Consider the following 21,115-nt stretch of genomic DNA (forward strand, 5'->3'; position numbering starts at 1 on the left):
TGGGAACCGGGGCTGAGAAATCCCTTTGAGTGCGTTGTTCTCAGTCTCAGATGCAGCTGTGGAGTTAAGCAGAGGTCCCACTTCCTCGATGCAGCCCAACCGGACTGGATGGAGACGTAGGGTGGCGATGGCGGCCCATCTGCCTGCATTACAGCTGCTGGGGGGCAAATTGGGCACCGAACCGCAACCCCTCCGCCCTTCCTTTTTCAGGAGGAGCCGAAGCGCGGCGTTTGCAGGTCGGTTATCTTTCCTAAACGCACAAATATTTTAGCGATAAGGCGATGTGAGTGTCCGCGTTGGATGCTCGGAGCGTCTGCGGAATGGAGAGCCGCGCTCCGCCCGCCGGGTGCCGCGCACTGCCGCCAGGGGGCGCTGTCCGCCCGCAGCCGCCGCTTCCTTTGGTGCCTCTCCGTCCCTTTGGGGTCCCCCCGGGGTCCCTGAATCGTGGGGTTCCCCCCTGGTTCCTTTGGGGTCCCCTGGTTCCTGCTGCTCCCCCCTGCTTCCTTTGGGGTCCCCTGGTTCCTGCTGCTCCCCCCCGGTTCCTTTGGGGTCCCTGAATTGTGGTGGTTTCCCCAGTCCCTTTGGCATCCCTGGTTGCCTGTGGGGTTCCCCCCCTGTTCCTTTTGGGTCCCTCTGGTTCATTTAGGATCTCCCGGTTCCTTTGAGGTTCCTGGTGCTCCCCCAGTTCCTTTGGGGTCTCTGAACTGTGGCGGGGCCTCCCAGTTCCTTTGGGGTCCCCTGGTTCCCAGTGGATCCCCCCCAGTTCCTTTCGGATCTCAGATTCTTTTGGGGTCCCCTGGGTTCCGTTGGGGTCCCTGAATTGTGATGGGTTCCCTGGTTTCTTCGGGGTACCCCCTGGTTCCTTTGGAGTCTGTGGTTCCCTGTGGGTCCCCGGTTCCTTTTGGGTCCCCCTGGTTCCTTTGGGATCCCAGATTCCTTTGGGGTCCCCCCCATTCCTTTGGAGTTCCTGGTGGGTCCCTTCAGTTCCTTTGGAGTCTCCCGGTTCCTTTGGGGTTCCCTGATCAGTTCCTGCTTGCAGCCCCCACTCCCGGAGCTGTTGGAGCTGTTGTGCACATTGGCTCTGCTGGGTGCAGCCCAACAGCCCCATTTCTGCTCTGTGGTGAATGCTGCGTAGTTTCCATTTGCAAACAGGATGTGCCCCAAAGCATTCGGTGTTCAATGCTCCGTGGGGTTAAAGATGTGTTTACTGAAGAACATCCTAAAGAGAAGTGGAAAAGAAAACCATCCCGGAGTGCCCTCACGTGCTTCTGCTTCACCCAACGAAGCAAAGTAATGCAAAGCTCGGCTGCGAGGAGAGCATTTACGATTGCAGTTGAGCCACACAGCCCTGAAGTCACTGCGCCTGTGCTGCTGCTGCTGCTTTGCACCGAGCACAGATCCAACCAGAGTGCACCACCGCTGTCTGCACCAATTCACTGCTCTTTGAACTCCCATCCACGCGTATTTATCTCATTCTCTGCTCTCTAAAGGTTATTTTGGATGGCGTTGCCCACTGTGGGTTGGTCGGAGTGGCTGCAGGGGCGCCGTGCGGATGCACACGAGCTCCCATAGCCGGCAGCAGGATGAGGAACTTAATTAATGTGAAGTTCGGAGCTGACCTTTGCAGAAATCGTTAAAACTAATGAGCGTTTTTATCTGTTTTGCCAGGACTCGACTCCAAGGAAATGAAATTAATTCCTATTGTGGAACATTCGGTGAGGAGCCGCGCTCTCGTTCTTTACTGTGTGAGTACAGTCCGTTCTCGTGGCTCTCTCAGGGCTTTGGATGCGGCCGTGCGGATCAGACGGAGCCCCGCATTGCTGCACCTCATTGCAGTGATGTCATCCCCGTCCATCCCATCCCAGTGCCGTCCCATGGGCCCCTCTGCACCCCCAGCCCCCGTGCACGGGGAGGGACCCCCACACAGCTGTGGAAGCAGCTGTGCCATCTCACGGGGCTTTGTGCATGCTCAGAGCGGCTCGTGGGAACGTGTGCTCCAGGCAAGGGCTGCGAGCAGAGCTTGGGGGGGCTGCGTGGGGTCCCTGGGGCACACACTGCCCATTCCCTGTGCTTTCCCACGCTGCTCCCCCCGCAGTGAGGCAGCTGTGTGAGGGAGGATGGGGCCGTGCCTGGCCCTGTCCCAGCAGCTGGGATGCAGGGATGGGAGAGCTCCACGTCCTTCACTGGCGCTGTGCAGGGCTGTGCTCAGCAGAGCATCCCCTGAATTCATCCCCAGGGCTGATGGAGCTGACGGCTGCCCCCTCCCCGAGCTCACGTGGAGCAGCTCTGCTTCTTCCAGTGTTATCCAGAAGAGTCTGAGACCGCTCCCAGTGACCCCATGGGCGTGATGGATGCTGAAACAGACCGAGGGCGAGTGCTGGGGCCTGGGGCATGAAAATGCCCAGCAGTAAAAGCAGCACTCGTCTGATCTCAGTGCCTCCCAGGTTTCTTGGAACTGGGTTTGAGTCAGTTCCCAGTGCAGGCCGCCAGCAGAGCTTTGTGGTGCTTCAGCAGCAATCACCTGCAAACCCATCTCCCTGCCAGTGCACGGGGCAGCACCAGGAACAGCCCAATTAGCAGCCAGGTCAGGGCTAATGAGCCATGCCATGGGCTGTGCTGCTGTGGTCGCTCCTGGCCGGGCTGCTGCCTTCAGCTCCGCTCAGTGCTGCGCAGGGAGCAGCATTTGTGCATCAGCAGACACAGAGCATGGAGTGATGCCCCCATGTCTGCAGGGTCCTACAGCCTCTGTCCCTGACCCAAAGGGCTGTGCTCCGGGAGAGCAGCAGCCGAGGAAGAGGCAATTATTTGTCAGAGGTTTGGAGCTGCAGTTACAGCCCAGAGCCCCGAGTGCTGCTGCCTCAGGCACAGCAGCTCCCAGCACAGTGCTGTGTTTGCACGCCAACGACATTTTCTTTGGGTGGTACCAACATTCAAGGCCAAAAGCCGCTCCTTTTAATCACGGGGCGAACAAGGAGCCCGTTGTGCTGGGGGTGCTCTGGCCCCATGCAGTGGGGCAGCTGCGGGTTGAGGCACAAAGGAGAAATTGATGGGGCCAAGCACACTGCACGCGTTATGGGGCAGCTCCGGGCTGCTCCCCAACAAAGCGCTGCCTTCAGCCCCTTCAAGAGGGGAGGAGGACACACAGGGGAGCGTTCCTGGATCTCCTGGCAGGAGCAGCTGGGAGAGCTGTGCAGCACAGGGCTGAGCTCAGCCCTTCCCGAGGTGCATCCTGTGCTGCAAGAACCGGCGCTGCACTGCCGAGTGCCACTGCTGTGCAGCTGAAGTGCAGCTTCAGTTCAGGGCAGAGATCATTGGGTCTGAAGCACCGTATGCTGAGAGCTGTGGCTGTGCGGGAGCCCCTATGGGCCACTCCTGTGTGACAGATGCTGTTGGAAATGAGGGAGACCCAACGTTGGCCATCAGACACGCAGCCACCGCTGCTCTGCAGGACACCAAAGGGCACAGCGTAATGATGGGTGTGCAGAGCAGAGGGCTGAGATGGGGCAGAGCTGCTGCACTGCTGGGCACAGGGAGGGCCCTCCTGCAGCAGTGCCCACCACCTCGGCCCTCTGCTGAAACAGTCACGTGTGGGGCCAAGAAGACACCCTGTTCACCCCCCCCATATCCCCACACTGCTGGCAACAGCCCTGCAGCTCCCAGCCCCCCCAAGTGCCATATGGGGGCTGCAGTGGAGTGTTCTCCCCTGGACAACTCCAACTGCTGCTGCGCTGAGCTGAGCTGCACCTCCCTGATGTGGGGCTGCTGCTTCCTCACCTCACTGCTGCTCCACTTCCTCTTCCTTCACGTCCCTCCCTGCACTGTTCACTGCTCAGTGCAGATGCTCTGTGGAAAGCAGAAGAAATGGGGGGGGGGGTGGGGGTTATTTTTAGAAGCTGCAAAAGGAATTCAACCCAAGGCAAATGCAATTACTTCAGGTTGCAAGCAGGCTTCTGAGCGGCGAGAATCATCTTTTAAATAGCAACTGGCCTAAAATCAATGCCACAGAGCAATGAGAGCATCGTTTAACCATTTGAGAACATTTACAGGAGCCAAATGGGGCGGGGGGAGGACGGACAGTGCTGGCTGCTGCAGACACCCCGATGGCAGCCCATGGTGTGCTGTGTCCCACCCCAGGAGCCGTGCATCCACTGCTGCCCTGGGCAGAGCCCCATGCTGCTCTCAGCCTGCGTGCTGTGCTGCCTTCAGGGCACATTTCTGCTGCAGGGCTCTCCCTGATGCTATTCCTGGACCACTTTTTGGGCCCTCATGGCCCACAGCTGCTGCTGCTGGGCTGTTCTGGAGCGGGGATGGAGGAGGGGCGGGGGGGGCTCCTTGTTCAGAGCTTTCACTCTGCAACTGCACCGCGTGAGAGGCTGAGCTCCATTGCTGCTCCTCTGCTCTGCCCAAGCGAGCACAAAGAGGAGAAGACTGGAGCAGATGATTAAAAGAATGAATAAAATGGCACAGAGGTCTGTGGAATGATGTTCCCCTGACACATTCACCCCCAACAAGTGCCACACGCCCCGCTCATGGCAGCCGCCCAGACTTGCTTAATCATCCCATTGTTTCTTTATAACATTAATTAAACATTCCTCTGGGATTGTTGGAACCTAATTAAATCAGGATCTTACAAAAGCGGGTGAAGAATCCAAACGAGTGTGGGCTGGGGTGGCACGGCCCGATTTTACCCAACTGCGTGCGGTCATCTCCAACAGAAGCACACATGGATGGATGGATGGATGGATGGATGGATGGATGGATGGATGGATGGATGGAGTGGGGTGGCCTGAAGTTATTCCCATGGCAGCAGAGCTGGGGCTGCCTTATTCATGGTGCCCTGGGCTTGGGGCTGCTGTGTGCCATGGAGCCCCGGGCTGGGAGATGCTGGAGGGGTGCAGAGCTTCCATCCCTGGCAGGAAGCGTTGGGCACATTGTTCCCAGCTGAGATCCGTGCACCCTGCAGCGATGGACTGCGAATTACTTCCCAAATTATATGAGTAATTACAATCAATGAGAGGGTATCCTGTTAAATAACGCAATTAGGTGAGCGCAGTAGTGTTGGTGCTCTCCTGCCTGCAGACAGCTTTAACCCTTTCCTCACTGTCTGTGCCCAAGGAGGGGTGGGGGCACCGTGTGGGGCCGTGCCCAGCTCTGCTCCCATGGTGTGGGACTCCATAGGGTCAGCACTGGGGATCCCATAGGGAAGCACAGTTTGGCCATCGGCTGCCTGCACTGTGCTGATATGGGGATTTACCCATCATGTCCACATCCCATAGCACTGCAGAGAGGGCAAAGCCCAGCAGTGCTGGAAATTCTTCGCTGCTTCCCTGCCTGCTGCTGCAGCCCCTTCTCCCCCTCTCCATCCCCAGGCCTGGGGCTGTCTCCGTGCAGAGCTCCTCACCTCTACCTTGGGAGCCTCTGGGACAGCCAATTAGTGGGTGTGCCAGGATTAATTAGTGTCAGCGTAACGGTTTGGAACCAGAGGGCTCAGTTAACGTACATCTTCAATTCCAAAGCCACTGTAGGTTTACTTTGCTCTCTTAATTTCGGAGGGAGCTAGACAGCGTAGGATGCTGAGTGCTAAGACTCTGTTTTGTCCTAATCCTGCTTGTTTCAAGGCAGGGAATGAAGCCTTGGTCCCTTAGGGGATACACAAAGATCTCTGCTCCTACATGGCCGCTCTGAGCTCCAAGGGGCTCTGGGAAGGTGCAGGCATCTGCTCAGACAGCTCTCACTGCAGGGCTGGGATCCACGTTGTTATTTTACAGCATCGTGTCCACCACTTTGCTCTCTCCCAAAGGAAGCACAGGGAAGTCCTGAAGTCGGTGCTTATTTTTCCAGCTGCAGCACGCAGGGAGATGTGAGTCTGTGCGATCCGTCTTCATTTGAAGCTTGTTTGTGATTTTCCGAGGTAGGGAATTGTTGCAAAGACGCGTCACATCAAATTACAGTTGTCACATTAAATCATAAGATGGCAAAGAAAAAAAAAGAACCCGTGCCCCCGCTGGGAACGTAATCCCCTCCAGTAGAGATAGGGGGAAGCGTACCTTTGACGTGCTGCAGCAGTGACAGGTTGGGCCGGGGAGACCGAAGTGTGGACTGCAGGGGCAGAGCAGCCGCTCACAGCAGTGCATGGCACAGGAGCAGCAGTGCATGGCACAGGAGCAGCAGTGCATGGCAGGGCCTGGCAGCAGTCGGCTTCTGCACTGCAAGCCCTCGGCTCTGAGCTGCATGCTGCTGCTCGTCTGGGTGGCGGCGGTCCCTCTGGCTGCAGGGTTGGGGGGTGACGGCCTCCCCCACAAGCTTGAGTTGTTGTGGAGGAGCAGCAGCCGAGCAAAGGGAAATAGAGGGGTGTGCACAACAAAGCGTGGTGCTGCTTCTGTGAGAAGCCCCGCTATCTGCCCAACAGCACCACTGGTATCTGGGCAGTGTTGAGAGGCAGGGTGAGCAGCAAGCACAAAGGTCCTCTCCTGAATTCTTTTTGGCCCAGAAGAGCTGGTGGGCTCCATCCAGGGAGCAGAAAACTTGGTACAAAAGTGGCCCCAACTCATTTCCACACATTAACATGCGTGCATTCAGCTCAGGCAGCTGCATGCATAAACGCCTGGCGAGCTGCCTCCGGGTGCAACCTCTCTGTAATCGGGCTGGAACCGAATGAAAAGAGGAGGACAGGGAGGGCCGGCGCAGGCAGCGGGGAGAGCTGCAGCTGCACAGCACCGCTGCCATCACTGCAGCCAACGCTGCTGTCACTGCACTGGGGGTGGCCTGGGACCTCGATTCTGCCTTCAGACAGAGCTGCTGCAACGTCCTCCGTCTGGAGCAGATGTGAAAGCGTTCTGCAGGGCTCCTCCTGAAGCAGAGCTCTGCACCTTCCATCCCAGCAGGTTGCTATAGACCGGAGGGGACAGATATGCTGCTGTGGGATGGAGTGGCGCTTTGGCTGTGCAGGAGGGAGGAAGGAAGGCACTGCTGTGCTGTGCACTGCCAAGTTCCCTCCCAGCACTCCCCTCTGCACACATCCTCCAGGGCCCCAGCTCCAGCTTTCACCTGTCACAGGCAGAGCAAAGGGACTAATTAAAACTGACAGCACGTCACGTTCGTTAGCTGTGGGTTCCAAATGTCACACTGCCAGCACCAACCCGGCGGTGTGAGCACAGGGAGGCCGCTGGGAGGGCCCATCTCACGTGGCTGATCTGGCTGCTAATGGGACCGGTGCCCACACTGGGGTCCGGCACGGGTTCCGAGCTGCCCTTCAGCCTCTGCCCACTCCAGCTGCTTTTCTGCCTGGGGGATTGATTTCTTCCTTCTGCTCTCCTGCTCGGTGAAGGCCAAGAAACCCGAGGCAGCTCGGAGCTGTGCTCAGCGCAGACGCCTCACTGCAGGCTGCAAGCTCACAGCAGGGCAGAGACCACAAAGGCTGCAGGAAGGGACAGGAGGGGGCAGTGGGGCCATCCCCAGGTTAATCCAAGGGCAAAGCCCCGTCCCCTGCAGCTGAGCGGGGATGGCACAGCTCCCAGCTGAGGGAAACTGGAGCCAGAAAGTGGTTTGTATGTGTTCTGTGAGAGCAGCACAGGCTGCCCGCCAGCTGGAGAAGGCTCCAGTACTTGATTAGAAATGCCACGTGGGTACAATAAACAAAAGGGAAGATAAACATACCCTCATCTGCAGAGACACGGGTGTTAAAGCGTGCTTCAGTCCCTGGGAGCTCTGCTTAAAGGGGGAGAAGGGATTCTGCTGATGGTCAATAACTCAGTGAAGGTGGTGGGAATGAACAGAGCAGCACTGGGCTGTGAAGGATGCGGGTATGACAATGGGTTTCTTTCTTCATACTGGACTCAGGATGAGGGGAACTGAGGGGAAATCGTTCAATTTGCTCTGTGTGCACTCAGGAGCCTTTCTGGTTAGTGGGGCACAGCAGTGCGGCAGTGGGACCACCAGCAGCAGTGGGGGGAGCGAGAAGGCAATGCCTGTGTTTGCCTTCCTCTTGCCCAGCATCAGCCCACCCCGCTGTCAGACAACAAGCTGTGAAATGCTTTTGAAAATAGAGGGTTTTTAATTACGGGCACATTTGTGAGCCTTCTGGAGGCCATCTGACTGCGGGAAGCACGCTGAGAGCATCGGTGCTGCCTGGGATGGGAGAGCGGGGAGGCAGAGCGAGGAGCAGCCCTGGGAATCAGGGCAGCAGATGGGAGAGCCCACAGCTCCGCACACAGAGATCTGGGACAGACACAGCACTGCCCTGGGCCCATGGCACAGGCAGCAATGGGCATCAATGGGCAGCGAGGAGCAGCAGTGGGAAATGTTGAGCAGCAGTGGGGAGCAATGGGCAGTGCTGGGCATCAGTGGGGGTCAGTGGGCATCAGATACGGGCAGTGATGGGCAGCAGTGGGCATCAATGGGCAGAGCTGGGCAGTACTGGGTAGTGCCAGACATCAATGGGCAGCACTGGGAAGTGCTGGGCAGCAATGGGAAGTGCTGGGCAGCAATGGGAAGTGATGGGCACTGCTGGGTAGTGATAGGCATCAATGGGAGTCAATGGGCAGCACTGGGCATCAATGGACATCAATGGGCAGTGCTACTGCTGCCACCAGTGGGCACAGGACGAGGACCATCCTTCACACTGCCTCATTAACCCCCCCGTGTCTGAATGAATGTTATTGGTGTCAAATTAACTCCAGCACGTTTGATCCTCTCTGGGCTTTGCATGCCCCAAGAATTGAGATTTCTAATAAATCCAAACTCCTGAGCTTCATTTTCGAGTGCTGCCTTCCACAGGGCAGGTTCACAGGGGAACGTGGTTCTGTAATTATTGCACAGGGTTTGGTATTAATCGCACCTATCAAAGATGCAGAACACGGCTAGGACCTCATTAAAGACTGTCATCGTGCTAATTAGGTAGGTCTCATACTTAATAATGGGGAACTATTTCATGGCAGTTTCATGAAAAAAGAGGAGAAAAAGCCATTATCATTTCAGGAGAAGTCCCTGGAGAAGTGAAATGGTAATTCACAAATCCTCCCCACATCTATTAGCAAATCCTGCTCCGGAGACAAAAAGGGGTAGGGCATCTGGCTCGGCTGATAGTCCTTATTGTCTGAATGCCTCTTAAGGAATATTAATTAAATATAGATATATTTTTCTCCCAAGAACGTGGAGATGCAGCTGCATTGACTCGCAATTCTCAAGCGGCTGTTTGAAGCCTGGATCACACTCAGCTCACTGTCAACACCCCAGAAAATCCTATTGCCATGCAAAATGCCCTTTGGAGGTACGCTCAGGGGGCAGAGAGGGCACAAAGGCAGCAGGAGCAGTGCTGGGCATGGGGTCAGCTGCCTGCACAGCCACGGGAAGGGGGGAATTTGGTTCTTGGTGCTGGAAAGAGCTGCTGTGCTGCATTCTGCTGTTTGGTGTTGCTGCTGCTTATAGAAAGCTCCTTCTCTTTGCTGGTGGGAAAGGACCGGTGGGGACGGCGGGGGGGCATCTGTAATAAACAGGATGGGCTGCTGATAAATAAAATACTGCAAAAACAGCTTTTCAGCATTCAGAGAAACGGGAGGCAGAACAATCAGACCTAAAGCCCGTGAGGAAGGAAAACAAAAGCTGCTTGCAACTCAGGTTCCTGAAAAAGTGCTGAGCAGCGCTGGCAGATGCTGACCCGCTCTTCTCTCCTTGTATGGGCAGAAGCAGGGCTTGCCTTGTGCCTATATTTAATTTCTGAGGGGGGGAAATATTTCTCCCTCCATGCCTCTGCTCCACCGGTCTGTGTGTCCGGGGAGGCTGAAAGAGTCACACGTTTGAAAAACCAAACGCTGCCGCTCACACTCCTAAACTTGGAGTGAGCAGAACAGCTTTTTGCAACACAGCACCACAGAACACAGCCGTGTGCTGAGCCCCGCAGCCCCTCAGGATGTGCCCCCGGTGGGATGGGACCTGCAGACACTGAGCATGAGCTCAGCCCCCACGCTGGGGTTTGGGGCTGAGGCTGACATGCATGGTTTGGACACCGACAGCACGACACGGAGCGCTCCGTGTAGGGATGCTGCTGCTTTATTGGTTGCTCTTGGAGAGCGGGATGCTGAAGAACTTGGTTCTTTCAGGACAAGGTTTGTACACCACAGCATAAGAAACAAAACGATAACAAAAGGTCTCTTGCAAAATTGTGTCACAGTGCAACGATAACAAGAAACATCCGTGGCAACGTCGGGTTATGTCTCGGCGTGACCCCTGGGAGAAGAGTGTGGGGAAAGAGGCAAAGCTGCTGAAACGGGGCAATGTCGCCAGCTCTGAGCATGGATCTCATCCTGCTGCTCTGTCTGCAGGGGAAGGAGGGCTGCAGGTACAGCAGAGATGCAGCTGGGGTGGAAAAAGCAGCTGAAACACAGCAGAGCTGGGATCCAACGGCTGCAATGGGCGACTGTCCGAGTACGGCTGCCTTCTGAATTCAGAATATTCCTTCCTTTCAAAGAAGTCCTTTGGGGTCACTGTTGAAATTGCCAGGCTCATAACCCAGTCTGAAGTGCACGCAAGCAGGAGAAAATTTTTTCTTAAAAAATTATATGTGTATTTGCACACTCGTACACACACATACACACACACACACACACAGTGAACTCTGTGCTGCAGCTGTTTCAACCGGAGGTGACCCCACTCTGCTGTCACAAGGCAGGCTCTGGGAGCTGGCTCACCCCAAAAGCTGCCAAGAAGCTGACGGTGGTCACAAACAGCCCCCGAGGGCTCTCGTGGGGCTGAGCCAGCAGAGATGCCATGTGCTGATGGCCGAAGCCACAGCTCACTCCGCAGGGAGCTCTGCCTGCTCGGTCCTGGCAGGGCACAGTGCGTGGCCTCAGTCCCTGGTTTGGAAGATGCTTTGGGGAGCCACCGACCAACTCAGACCCAAACAGCTGTATTGATATCAAACCCAGACTGGGTGTAGTCTATGGTATCGTGGACTTTCTTGGCGCCCATTTTAGGTTTCTCAATATGGCTTTCCACTTTCGGGCACCTCTCCGCTTTGTTGTGATGGTTCTGGATGTTCCCATGAAGAGGGAAGTAAAATGTCCCCTTGAGTTTGTTTGTCTTTTTGGGTCTCTTGGAAATCTCGGGCTGCTTGTCTTCGGGTGGCAGCCAGCAAGGCTTCTCCTTGAGAAGCCGATCCCGGTCTGGCCGAACGCTCCTCAGGAACTTCTTGAAGATGTTGGCTGTGAGGGAGAACTTCCTGCACAGCTCCTGGGACCTGCCAGCAGACAGCGATGCTTCACTCTTCTCCCCCTTCTTGTCCAGCTCCGGCAGGTCCAACCAGTTCCCAACCAGGTCTGCGAAGATGTTATCCCCCAGGACCAGGGGCTGCCGGGTTCTGCTCTGGGACATGAGGGAGGACGTCCAGTCACGGCTGTCGTCGCACACTGGCCATCCCCCAGCCATGCCCTGGCTGCTGCACTCAGTCGTCCTGGGATGCGCACGCTCTGTTCTGGCTGGAGCTGGGGAAGGTCCCTTGGAGCGGGAGCTGTCCTGGCCGCAGGAGGAGGAAGAGGAGGAGGAAGAGGCGATGTCTCCAAGGTGGCCGCTCTCTGGGAGCGAGGTGGGATGGGGCAACGCTGGCTGTGGCACAGAGCAGGTGAGGGATGAAGGGCTGCAGCCCCCAGCCCCTGCCCGGCTCCGTGGCCGCTCCTCCGGCCCCTCTGTGCTGCCCTGACAGCGCTGGTGCTGCTCAGGGATGGGGCCTCGGCCTCCCGAGATCTCCAGTTGCTCCAGAGCTGCCTGGACCTGGAGCAGCTTTAGCTCCTGCAGTGCGCCCATCATGCAGTTCATCTGCTGGTGCAGCCCGTCGCCCACCTCCTTCATGGACAGCTGCGGGGAAGAAGCAGGCACCGGTCAGTGTCTGAGAGCCCCAAAAAGCAGCAGAGCTCCCTCCCCTCCCCTCCCCTCATCCAAACACTGCACGGAACGGCCATTGGATACGTCTCAAATTCTCCAGGGATTTGAAAGAGTTTAAAAATAAGTCAGACCCTCTGGAAACGCCAGAAGCTGACAGAAGAAGCGGGGTGTTGTGACCTGACAACAAAAACAAATAGTTGGAGATGGCAGGAATCGCCTGGCAGAGCCCCAAAGCGCAGGGCTGGGAGCAGCCGGGCTGCCTGCAGCTGGAGCCTTCACTGCTGCTTTTGTTTGCTCTGCACCGCGCAGCCAACAAACGGAAATCAGGAGTGGGAATAATGAGCCTGAGCCTTCCCCAGAGAACTGTTTCTATACCCAAAGCGCTACAGTAAATGAAATCCTAGGGAGGATCACACACCGCTACATAATGCCTGCTCGGAGCCGAACTCTCTCCTTACAGGCAATTCTCACTGGAGGACAAAGAAATGTCAACGCACTTGAGATTTCGAAGGGAATGTCCAACAAACTCCAAACTCACTTCCAGGAAGGCAGCAACCTCTTTGATTCCCACGCTAAGAACATCAGCAGCAGTTCTGCTTTATCCCTGAAATTTGCCATAAAGGCTTAACTTCCCACGTCAGGCTTGAACAGCTCAAGTCATTTTTTTTTTCCCAGAGCTTCTCCATTCCCGTCTCCTTTCGCTCCGTTGCTTTCTCTTTAGGTAGGATGTGGATCACATTCCCAAAGCTGTGCCATAAAACAAACGGGCGATGCTTTCCAACAGCTGCCACTTCGGGGAGGGGATGGGAAGGAGAGGGAGAGCAGCAGGGGATGGGGTTGGAGGTGCAGACGTCGCATCCATGCAAGGTGGTTTGCAGAGCAGATTAGCGCTGTCTAGGAAAAGCTTTAGCCCACACTGCCAGAAACAAACCGTTCTGAAGGCTCACTGCATTTTTTTCCTGTGTAGCCATAGATCTTTTCAGTTTAAGGCGAAGGACAGCCTCACCATCCCCAGCTTTAGCTTTTTACCTCTCCTTCGCTTCTGCTAAATGAATTCAGTTCTATGCTTCACTTCCATTTCCATACCCAGACCTGAGCTTCATGCCAGAGCAGTCACCAAAAGCTTTGCTCTTCTGCAACAACCCAAGTCCAAAAGCAGCAAGCTCCACACCAGTTTCTGACCACCAACCTCTACCTGCACTTCACAGCCCAGAGCCAAAACCGAGCCAGCAGACTGCACTGAATTTTCAAGGCCTCCCTCCCAAGAAACACAGCTATCACCCAGAACGAATGCGTTGCCCGTGAAGCCCCAGAGAAGCTCTCACCCTCCCAATCACTGCCCAGAGTCCCCAACTCTCTCATTTTTTTAACACCAGCAAATAAACCTCTACTTCTGCAGATATGCAAATAGTGCCCCACTTCCAGACTAACAGCTCTCGGGTTACCAGCACAAAAGCTGAGGCCATATGTTCTACAAGCCTCAGACGAAACTATCACCTTACCTCTCCAGATTTGCTGTAATGCTTCTCGTCCTAACCTTTCTCGCCTTATTAATGGAAGTCTGTTTTATCTGGGGCTTTGCAAAAAGCTGGATTTGGAGCTGGCCCGGCCCCCCATTGGCTGCCTCTCATCAAATCCCCTGCAGGCACCGCGGCGCTGAGTGACAAGGGTCCTTGGTAATGACTGGGCTGATCAAACCCCAGCATATGCTGGCCGGCTCCACTGCTCACCTCATTGATTCAATTAACTCCCCCATGATGGGTGGTATCATTACAATGCATGCCTCATCCGGCGAGGCTTTATTAAGTATTAATATTTCATGGGCAGCATTTGTCATCCGTGTGATTGCTTCTTGCAGATGGACTCATCCTCCCCCCAGGACGGGGTCTGAGCCCCACAGCCCCATTGCAGCACTCCCCTCATGCTGGGAAGTGAACCCGAGCAAAGGAGCCAATGCCAGCCTGGGGAGTGTGAGCCCCTGGAGAAGCAGCGCTGCCCTTTCCCTCTGCAGAGATGCTCTCCCATGAAGGACGCTGAGGTTTGGATGCTGATTTTGGGGATGGCTGCAGTGTGCCCCCTGGGAAAAGGAACCGATCCCACACTCACCAAAAGGGTTGCAAAGGCACTGAGGCTTTTAACTCTGCTTGCAAACACTGCTGAAGCTTCAGGTTGTGGAAGTTGGAAAGACAACAAACCCCAATCCGACAGAAGCCTGCACTGACTTCTGCTGTTCACAGTGTAGGATCAGACTTGAATGAGACCCAGCCCAAGTGAAGTCACCAACTGGAGATCATTTTGCAGGGCCTTGGATCCCATCCACTTGTAATTACTCCGCGGTAATTAAGAGTACGCACCCTGGAGAGAGAACTCTGGGGGAAAAAGTTTCTTCCCTCGTGCCTAACAGCATTTCCTCCCCTCTGCCAAGAGGAATCCACCTCCCCAAGTTCCCACTCTGCAGCTCTCTGGGCTTTAAGCGGTGGAAACAGCAACGCCTCCCCCAGAACACAGAGCACAGTGCTGGCCAAGGGGTGAGGATAAGCGACCTGGGCTGTCAAGTGAGCCAGGCTGTGCAGTGACACAGTGGGAAGGATGCTGGCTGCGAGGTGCTGGGAACACAGGGCTGAGCACAGAGCCCGCACGTGGCATGGAAGGAACTGAAGAGCAACCTGAGACAGAGCGTGAGTGTGGCACAAACCCCATAGAACCCTCATCTGGCACAGATCCCCTGACTGCACTCACGGAGGTTATGCAAGTGGCTTTATGTAACCCGGCCACTGTGGGTAGCAGGAGATGTTCCGCCTCGTGCTCCTGTGAGCTGCAAATCCCAGCCAGAGCACACGGGAAGGGGCTGCATTCTTCACCTCTGCTTCCAACAGAAGACAGATGGGAACTACGACAGCTCACGGGCGTTCAAATTCATCAGTTAAAGCTGGGTGCCTCAAACTGCACCTCAAAATCCATTATTTCTGAACATTCCCCTAAAAAACGGGCATGGAAGAGCTTTACTCCCAGAGCGACCACAGCTGGTTTACACAGCTTATAAATCAATGAACCTACCCTGACTAATTAACACCACAGGAAGAAAATGCCCCAAGGAGCCCTCTCACACGTGCTGGCATTTTAACAAACTCAAACCCAAATATCTGAGATGTGTGAACAGGGGAGATTCCAGCTGCTGTTTCCCACCCCACAGATAAATTCATCTGAGGAAGGAAGGTTTTCCTATTAGCATCTAATAGGCTGTGGATGCCCCATCCCTGCAGGCATTCAAGGCCAGGCTGGATGTGGCTCTGGGCAGCCTGGGCTGCTGGTTGGCGACCCTGCACATAGCAGGGGGTTGGAACTGATGAGCATTGGGGTCCTTTTCAACCCAGGCCATTCTGTGATCCTGTGATTCTAAATCCAGAGAGTGCCCCCTCAGCCCCTCTGTGCAATGCCTGCCCAGGGCTGCAGCTGAGGCGGAATCGGGGCAGAAGAGCTCTGAGCACGGCTGTGTAATGAGGAGGAAGACAGATGTCCGGCTCTGAGGTAAAAGCAATGCAACAGGAGGAAGCTATTCCTGAGAGGACAGGAAAGAGCAAACGGCAAATGGCAGCTTGTAATAATAGGGCTGATAGGCAACAGAACCAGACAGAAACAATTGGTATTTAGAGGGGGTGACCTAATGGAGACCAAAATTATCCTAGAAGTGCTGAGCTGATCACATTGTTTCCGTCTCTGTTTGGGTCACCGTGATTAATCTTCTGCAAGCTGGAGCTGCCCCAGCTCAGGTCTGCCCTGCGCAGGGAGCTTCCCTCCAGCTGTGCTCTCTGGATGCCATGGCCTGCAGTGTTCTGCCTCTCCTTGAATTTCTTCACATGCATTTCAAATCATCTTAACCTCTTTTCCTCCCAGAGTAAATTTGGGTGTTAACCGTCAGCATGCATCTGAAAGAGGAAGGATGCTGAAACTTTACCAAAGGTTTTCCCAGGAGGTTAAGCAGATCTCAAGCAGATGTTACCCGTGGAAGACATGGTTCACAGCAATTAGCTGTCTTCCTTACCCTGCTTCTTTCCGTTCAATTGCAACTGCCATTTGTAATGGAAGTTTGCAGCCCAGCAGTCTGCCTGCACTGGGGTATCATAAACGTTCCTGAATACATGCAGATGTGATTTCAAAAGCACAAAAATCCAATGCAGGCATCTTCAGGAGTCTTCCCTGGAAATAAGAGGACCAGGCACGGGGCTGCTTTTCTCTCCCTGGGGTTATACGTGATAGGAAATCTGCTGCTGAGCTTTGTGCCCTCCTTCAAGGCAACACCAAGGAGGGATTCTGCCATAACCTCCCAAATGCCACCCCCAGGGCCGATGGAACCTGGAAGGGACTGAGCTCTCAGTCAGTACAAATGATGCTGTGATTCCACCTGCTGACATCACTGCACAACCACAGCCCTCGGTGCCCATGACTGACACCTGCTCTGCTGGACCTTCCTTCTGGGATGGCACTGATGAAGGCACAGAGGATCCTTTTCGAGTGCTATGCAGCTACCAGAATAGGACCCAGCGAGAGACAGTAACAAATAATTGGTTGTAATTTTCACACAGAACAAATGTTCTATTCCTGTAAGATATTCATAGCAAGAAACACTGCCTTCCAGGATGTACATTAATACAAGGAGGGAGTCGGACTCTCCATCAAACTCAATAATTTGATGCATTTATAATGGAAGTGCAATGAGGACATTCAGAAGTTCAAGTCAGGGTGGTCTTTTTTTCGTTTTAAATATCTACCAAAACCAGCAAAAAACAACAGAAAGCCAAGAAAGATGAAGGTGCTCAGATCCAAGCTGCAGCTCTGGCCAACTCGACTGCGAGCCCTCACCCAACAGCCACGCAAACCCTAAATGCAAGGTTAATCCGCCTCATGGGCATAGCAGCCCCAAGGCAGAAATAACAAGTGATTTATTCTTCTGATTGTGGAGGAGCCTGGAAATCCCAATCCCACTGTACTGCGCTCATGTTACTGTGTACAAATGCAAACAGTCTCTATGTCATTAAGTTTATAGAGGTAATGCCATCTGCAGCATGAGACGTGCAAATGAAATGCCGGAAGGGCCGCAAGCACACACTGCTGGCTCCAGCTCAGTTTTCCATCTCCCAGGACCTCTCGGCAGGGCTGCACTCCAGGAGTTCTCCCAGCCTGTATACACACCTGGGATGGCCCTGGCCCAACTGCAGCACCTCACACTTGGCTTTGTTGAACCTCATCAGGTTCACGTGGACCCACCTTTCGAGTTCATCAAGGTCCCTCTGATGGCATCCCTTCCTTCTGTGCCACATCAACTGCAGCACTCAGCTCGGAAGGTGGGACCTCAAAAAGCCTAATGCCCACAGCCTTCTGTGTAGAGAAGTTATTTACTGGGAGAGGAAATACTAAGAAGCAAAGAACAGCTGGAAAACCCATCCAGCTGCAGCACTGAGATCAGTTTAGGAGCAAGCTGACCTGGAGGAACTGACAGAGCACCTGGTGCCACAGGAAGAGGTGAACACTTGCAGACAGGAAACACGAGCAGCCCTGCAGAGCCTCACCCAAGCACTGCAGGCACCGCTGGGGCACCTTTAGACACATGAAGGTTGGAAAGAGCACTAAAAACCATCGAGTGCAACCATGAGCCCATGCCTGTGACTGCTCTAGACCATGTTAGTGTCACATCTACCCTTTTCTCAGTGACTCCACTGCCTCCCTGGGCAGCCTGTTCCAATGCATCACCACTCTTTCTAACAAGAAACGTTTCCTAATATCCAACCTGAACCTCTCCTGGCACAACTTGAGGCCGTCACCTCCCATCCTACTGCTCTTAAGTAGGACATCCAGACACCGGCGTCCTTCCCCGTGCCCAGCTGGTTGGGGGTGCCCATGACCCAGCTAAACGCTGGTGCATTGCTGCTGAGAGATAACACTCAGCAGCTCAGAAAGCTGAGATACTTCTGTGCCTCGGGAGGATCTCTGCAGACTCAGAGTCTGGCTGCTAGTCTTTCGGTATTTAGCTTAATTGCGTTAATGGAAGTTGCGTAAGTGCTGTGGCAGGTTTTCATGACTGCCATATGAAGGACAGATGCCAGAAGGAGTGGCAGAGCATGACGTACCCCCTGCCAGCCCTACAGACGAGAAGAGGTGAACAAAGTCTCTGTATCTTACATTCAGACGCTGAGGGGCAGCGAGATGACCCAGCGGGTGCTGAGCTGCTCCTGAGGTCAGTGCCAGCACTGGGAAGAGGCCACGGTGTCAGGAATGGATGCAGCTCCATGCTGGGCTCACGTGTGGCTGTGATGAATGGCTGCGTCAGCTGAGCTGTGCCTGGCTTCCCAGCGCCTGCGAGTGGAAGCTTCTGAATGAATTCCAATCAAAGGGACACCACACATGCCAGAAACTATCGGCTTACAATGGAAAACATGCAATAGGAATATGAGCGCTCTCATTGACTGAAATGGGCCAAATTTATCTTCAGGAGCTGCTGTGAGAGGCCTGGGGGGGCATTCCCAGAGCCTGACACCAAGGCTGGGTGTGCATGCCTGGACCCATGCTGCTCTGTGCCCTGTCTGGCAAAGGGCTGTGTGAGCTCAGCACACAGCTGTGCTGGGATGTCCGGGCACAGCAGCCTCAGCCAGGCACAGAGCCACTTCAATACAGTCATAATACACAAACAGAGACAAAAAATAATTATCAGAGCTGGAATCCTCGAATCCCACACTGATGGGGGATAGGGTTGCACTTGAAGATAACCTTTCCTTGTGAACTGGGAGCGGTGCCAACATAAACGAACAAACAAACAACAAAAAAAAACCTCCTCAAAACCAGCAAACAGCTGTGATGGTTGGAACTGGAGCAAATTCGTGCAGGTCAGGAGGCCTCACACCTCTGCCTTGTGCTGCCCAGCGCCAGGAAGGCTGGCTCCTCCACGTGTCTCTGCACAGTTGCCCCATGCAACACCCCATCAGCACCCCTTCCCCTGACCATATCTGCTCCTGCACACGCTGCAGATCTCCAGTTCTGAACTCAGAACGATGCTCTCTAACCGGGCTCCCATTTAGCTGCACAGGGGGCAGCTGTTGCCTCTATCTGGCAGCGCAAACAAACTGAGTCCTTCCCACACGAATCTTGGTTCTGGTGCATTTAATGTCTGGAGGCAGGACCTGCCGTGTCATGAAGAAAGTGGCAGGAAGGCAGGGTCAGGAGGCTCCGTTCCCACTCGCCATTCAGCGCAGATGGCCCCAGCTGTCTCTTGCCCTGCTTGCCGGTCTTTAAAGAAACATTAATCTATTTTAATTCCAGGCTATCTTGACAGTATTGATTTTTAAAAGCTATTATTGCTGAGGATATCACTTACAGTTATTTTAATTAATACAGACCTCCTACCTTCAGTAAATCACTGCTCGCTGGCATTGCTGATGACAGCAGTGCTTTCGGGGCAGCCTGGCACGGCTGTGCTCTGAGAGCTGGGAATTTCTGGCTGAAATAAGTTTTCAAAGTGACAATACTTTGGCTAATAAAACGCCGCTCAGAGAACAAGATGTATGTATTGCAGGGTTAGTGATGTTATTCTAGGCACGTTCTTTTGGATGCTACTCATTTAATCCACCTTCCGGCTTGCTCAGATTTTAAAGCCTTCCAGGTTGCAATGTGCTGAGGCTCCGGTGCTGCCCGCAGCACAGCTGGACCTTGGCATGGCTCTCTATTGACTCAGCGGTGTTGCTTATACATGAAACGCTTCCTGTAAAGCAGGAAGGATAGGAGCACCGTGGGTAAGCCTCTGTCACAGAACTCCATCCGAAATCACCATCCTGTTAAGCCCTACACCACAAACTTCACCTACCCGTTCCGCTTTGCCTCGTCTTCCCCTTTTGTTCTCATTATCTATTTACCGGATCGCTGCATTGCTCCCAAGACAAATCTCCGGAGACCATTCATAACGCAGCAGTTCTCCCCGCTGCTCCATCCCCAGCAAAGCCCCGCGCACCAACAATGCCCCGGCTCGCAGACAAGCCCCAGCAAGTTCCGGCAGCGAGGTTACCATCCGAACCCGAGCGAGAAAACAGCGCCGATTTACGACAAAGGCTTTCCTATTGAAGAAGAGGTATTTTTCCAAAGGTCTGACGGGTGACAACCGCACGCTTTCTGTGCATCGTTTTGATTCCTGCGAACTTACTCTTACCGCACGCTCCCGCAAACGCTTCTTTGATTCCCGACCTTCGCTGACAGCCGCTTCTTTCCCTTTTTAAAGCGCCCGCTCGCCCCTCGCCCCGCCGGCTGCGGTCAGCCCCGCCGCTCCCCCCGGCCCCGCGTGCCCCCGCTTCGCCCCCCGCCCGCTGCCCCCTACCAGCTCCTGCTTCAGCCGCCGCAGGTGGTGCTCCATGGCCGGGCTCAGCGCGGCCCCTCCATGCGCTGCGCCGCGCTCCGCCTGCACACAGCGGGGAGGGGAGGAGAAGGGAGAGAAAGGGAGGGGGGTCCCGGCGCTGCCCGCCCCGCGGGGCGGCCCCAACCCGAGGCCGCTGCGTGCGGGCACAGCGCGGCGGGGCGGCCCCGCACCCCCTCCGCCGGCGCTGGGTCCGGGCGGTGCGGGGATGGGCGACCCGCAGCTCTCGGGAGGGGGATGCCCTGCCCACAGCAGCGGGCGGTGAGGGGCTGCCCAGCGACCCATCCCACCGCCGGTGCGGGAGTCGGTGCGCAGAACCGCTCCTTGTCCTGGGAAAGGGCTCCGCTTTGCTGTGCGGGGTATCGCCGGCCGCCTCCCCGCACGGACACGGGAGCCAGGAAACACCTCCAGCGCTCCGTACCGGGCTCGGCGGCTGCACTCAATTTGGAAGGCTTTGAATTTGATTTTTTCTAACGTTTCTCATGTATTTTTATGCAGGTATTGTTTGTTCTCCGCTCCTGTGCACAATGCGTTGTTGGAGTAATAAACGCTGAGTTCCCTGCGCTGGCTTAAGAAGGTTTGTGTGAATCATTCTGCAGTGGGAAAGAACTTGATGGAATGAGTGATACTGCCCTCTGATCACACATCTGGGGTGGGAGACAATTGCTTGCTTTCTGCTGCAAATGTCAGCACTGTCAAAGACCGACTGCAGCCTTTGCTCTTCAGGTCTTCAATTCTTTTGAAGGAAAACATTTTTTATTGTTAGTGACGTTTGTGTTTGTAGAAATCAGCCCCGGTGCTTCTGAAAGCTGACCTTTGTGTCAAAACCCAACTTAAATAAGAAGTTGG

The 21,115-nt window shown here is 54.9% G+C and overlaps 1 protein-coding gene and 2 long non-coding RNA genes across 3 annotated transcripts; 2 read left to right on the forward strand and 1 right to left on the reverse strand.

The window, feature by feature from the left end:
- Nucleotides 1-283: 283 nt before the first annotated feature.
- On the forward strand, nt 284-2,428 carry LOC121107628. Its single transcript, XR_005841897.1, has 2 exons — nt 284-1,745; nt 2,237-2,428. It is a non-coding gene; the product is annotated as an uncharacterized LOC121107628 (long non-coding RNA).
- A 7,601-nt stretch (nt 2,429-10,029) lies between these two features.
- Nucleotides 10,030-20,319, reverse strand: FAM212B (family with sequence similarity 212, member B). Its single transcript, XM_417995.8, has 2 exons — nt 20,231-20,319; nt 10,030-11,847 (listed from the first exon to the last, which is right to left on the reverse strand). Exons 1-2 carry the CDS (start codon nt 20,264-20,266, stop codon nt 10,888-10,890), a joined length of 996 nt encoding a protein of 331 aa, XP_417995.6. The 5' UTR covers nt 20,267-20,319; the 3' UTR covers nt 10,030-10,887.
- Nucleotides 19,635-20,833, forward strand: LOC121107629. Its single transcript, XR_005841899.2, has 2 exons — nt 19,635-19,987; nt 20,765-20,833. It is a non-coding gene; the product is annotated as an uncharacterized LOC121107629 (long non-coding RNA).
- The last annotated feature ends 282 nt before the right edge of the window (nt 20,834-21,115 follow it).

This window comes from Gallus gallus, chromosome 26, assembly GCF_016699485.2.
Source record: "Gallus gallus isolate bGalGal1 chromosome 26, bGalGal1.mat.broiler.GRCg7b, whole genome shotgun sequence".
NCBI lineage: Eukaryota > Metazoa > Chordata > Aves > Galliformes > Phasianidae > Gallus > Gallus gallus.

Bases quoted from the DNA above. Each gene is read 5' to 3' on its own strand.
- FAM212B (XM_417995.8), bottom strand. From the start codon at position 20,266: ATGGAGCACCACCTGCGGCGGCTGAAGCAGGAGCTG. The intron at 11,848-20,230 runs GTAGGGGGCAGC...TCTTCCCCGCAG, and splicing joins GGCGGCTGAAGCAGGAGCTG to CTGTCCATGAAGGAGGTGGG.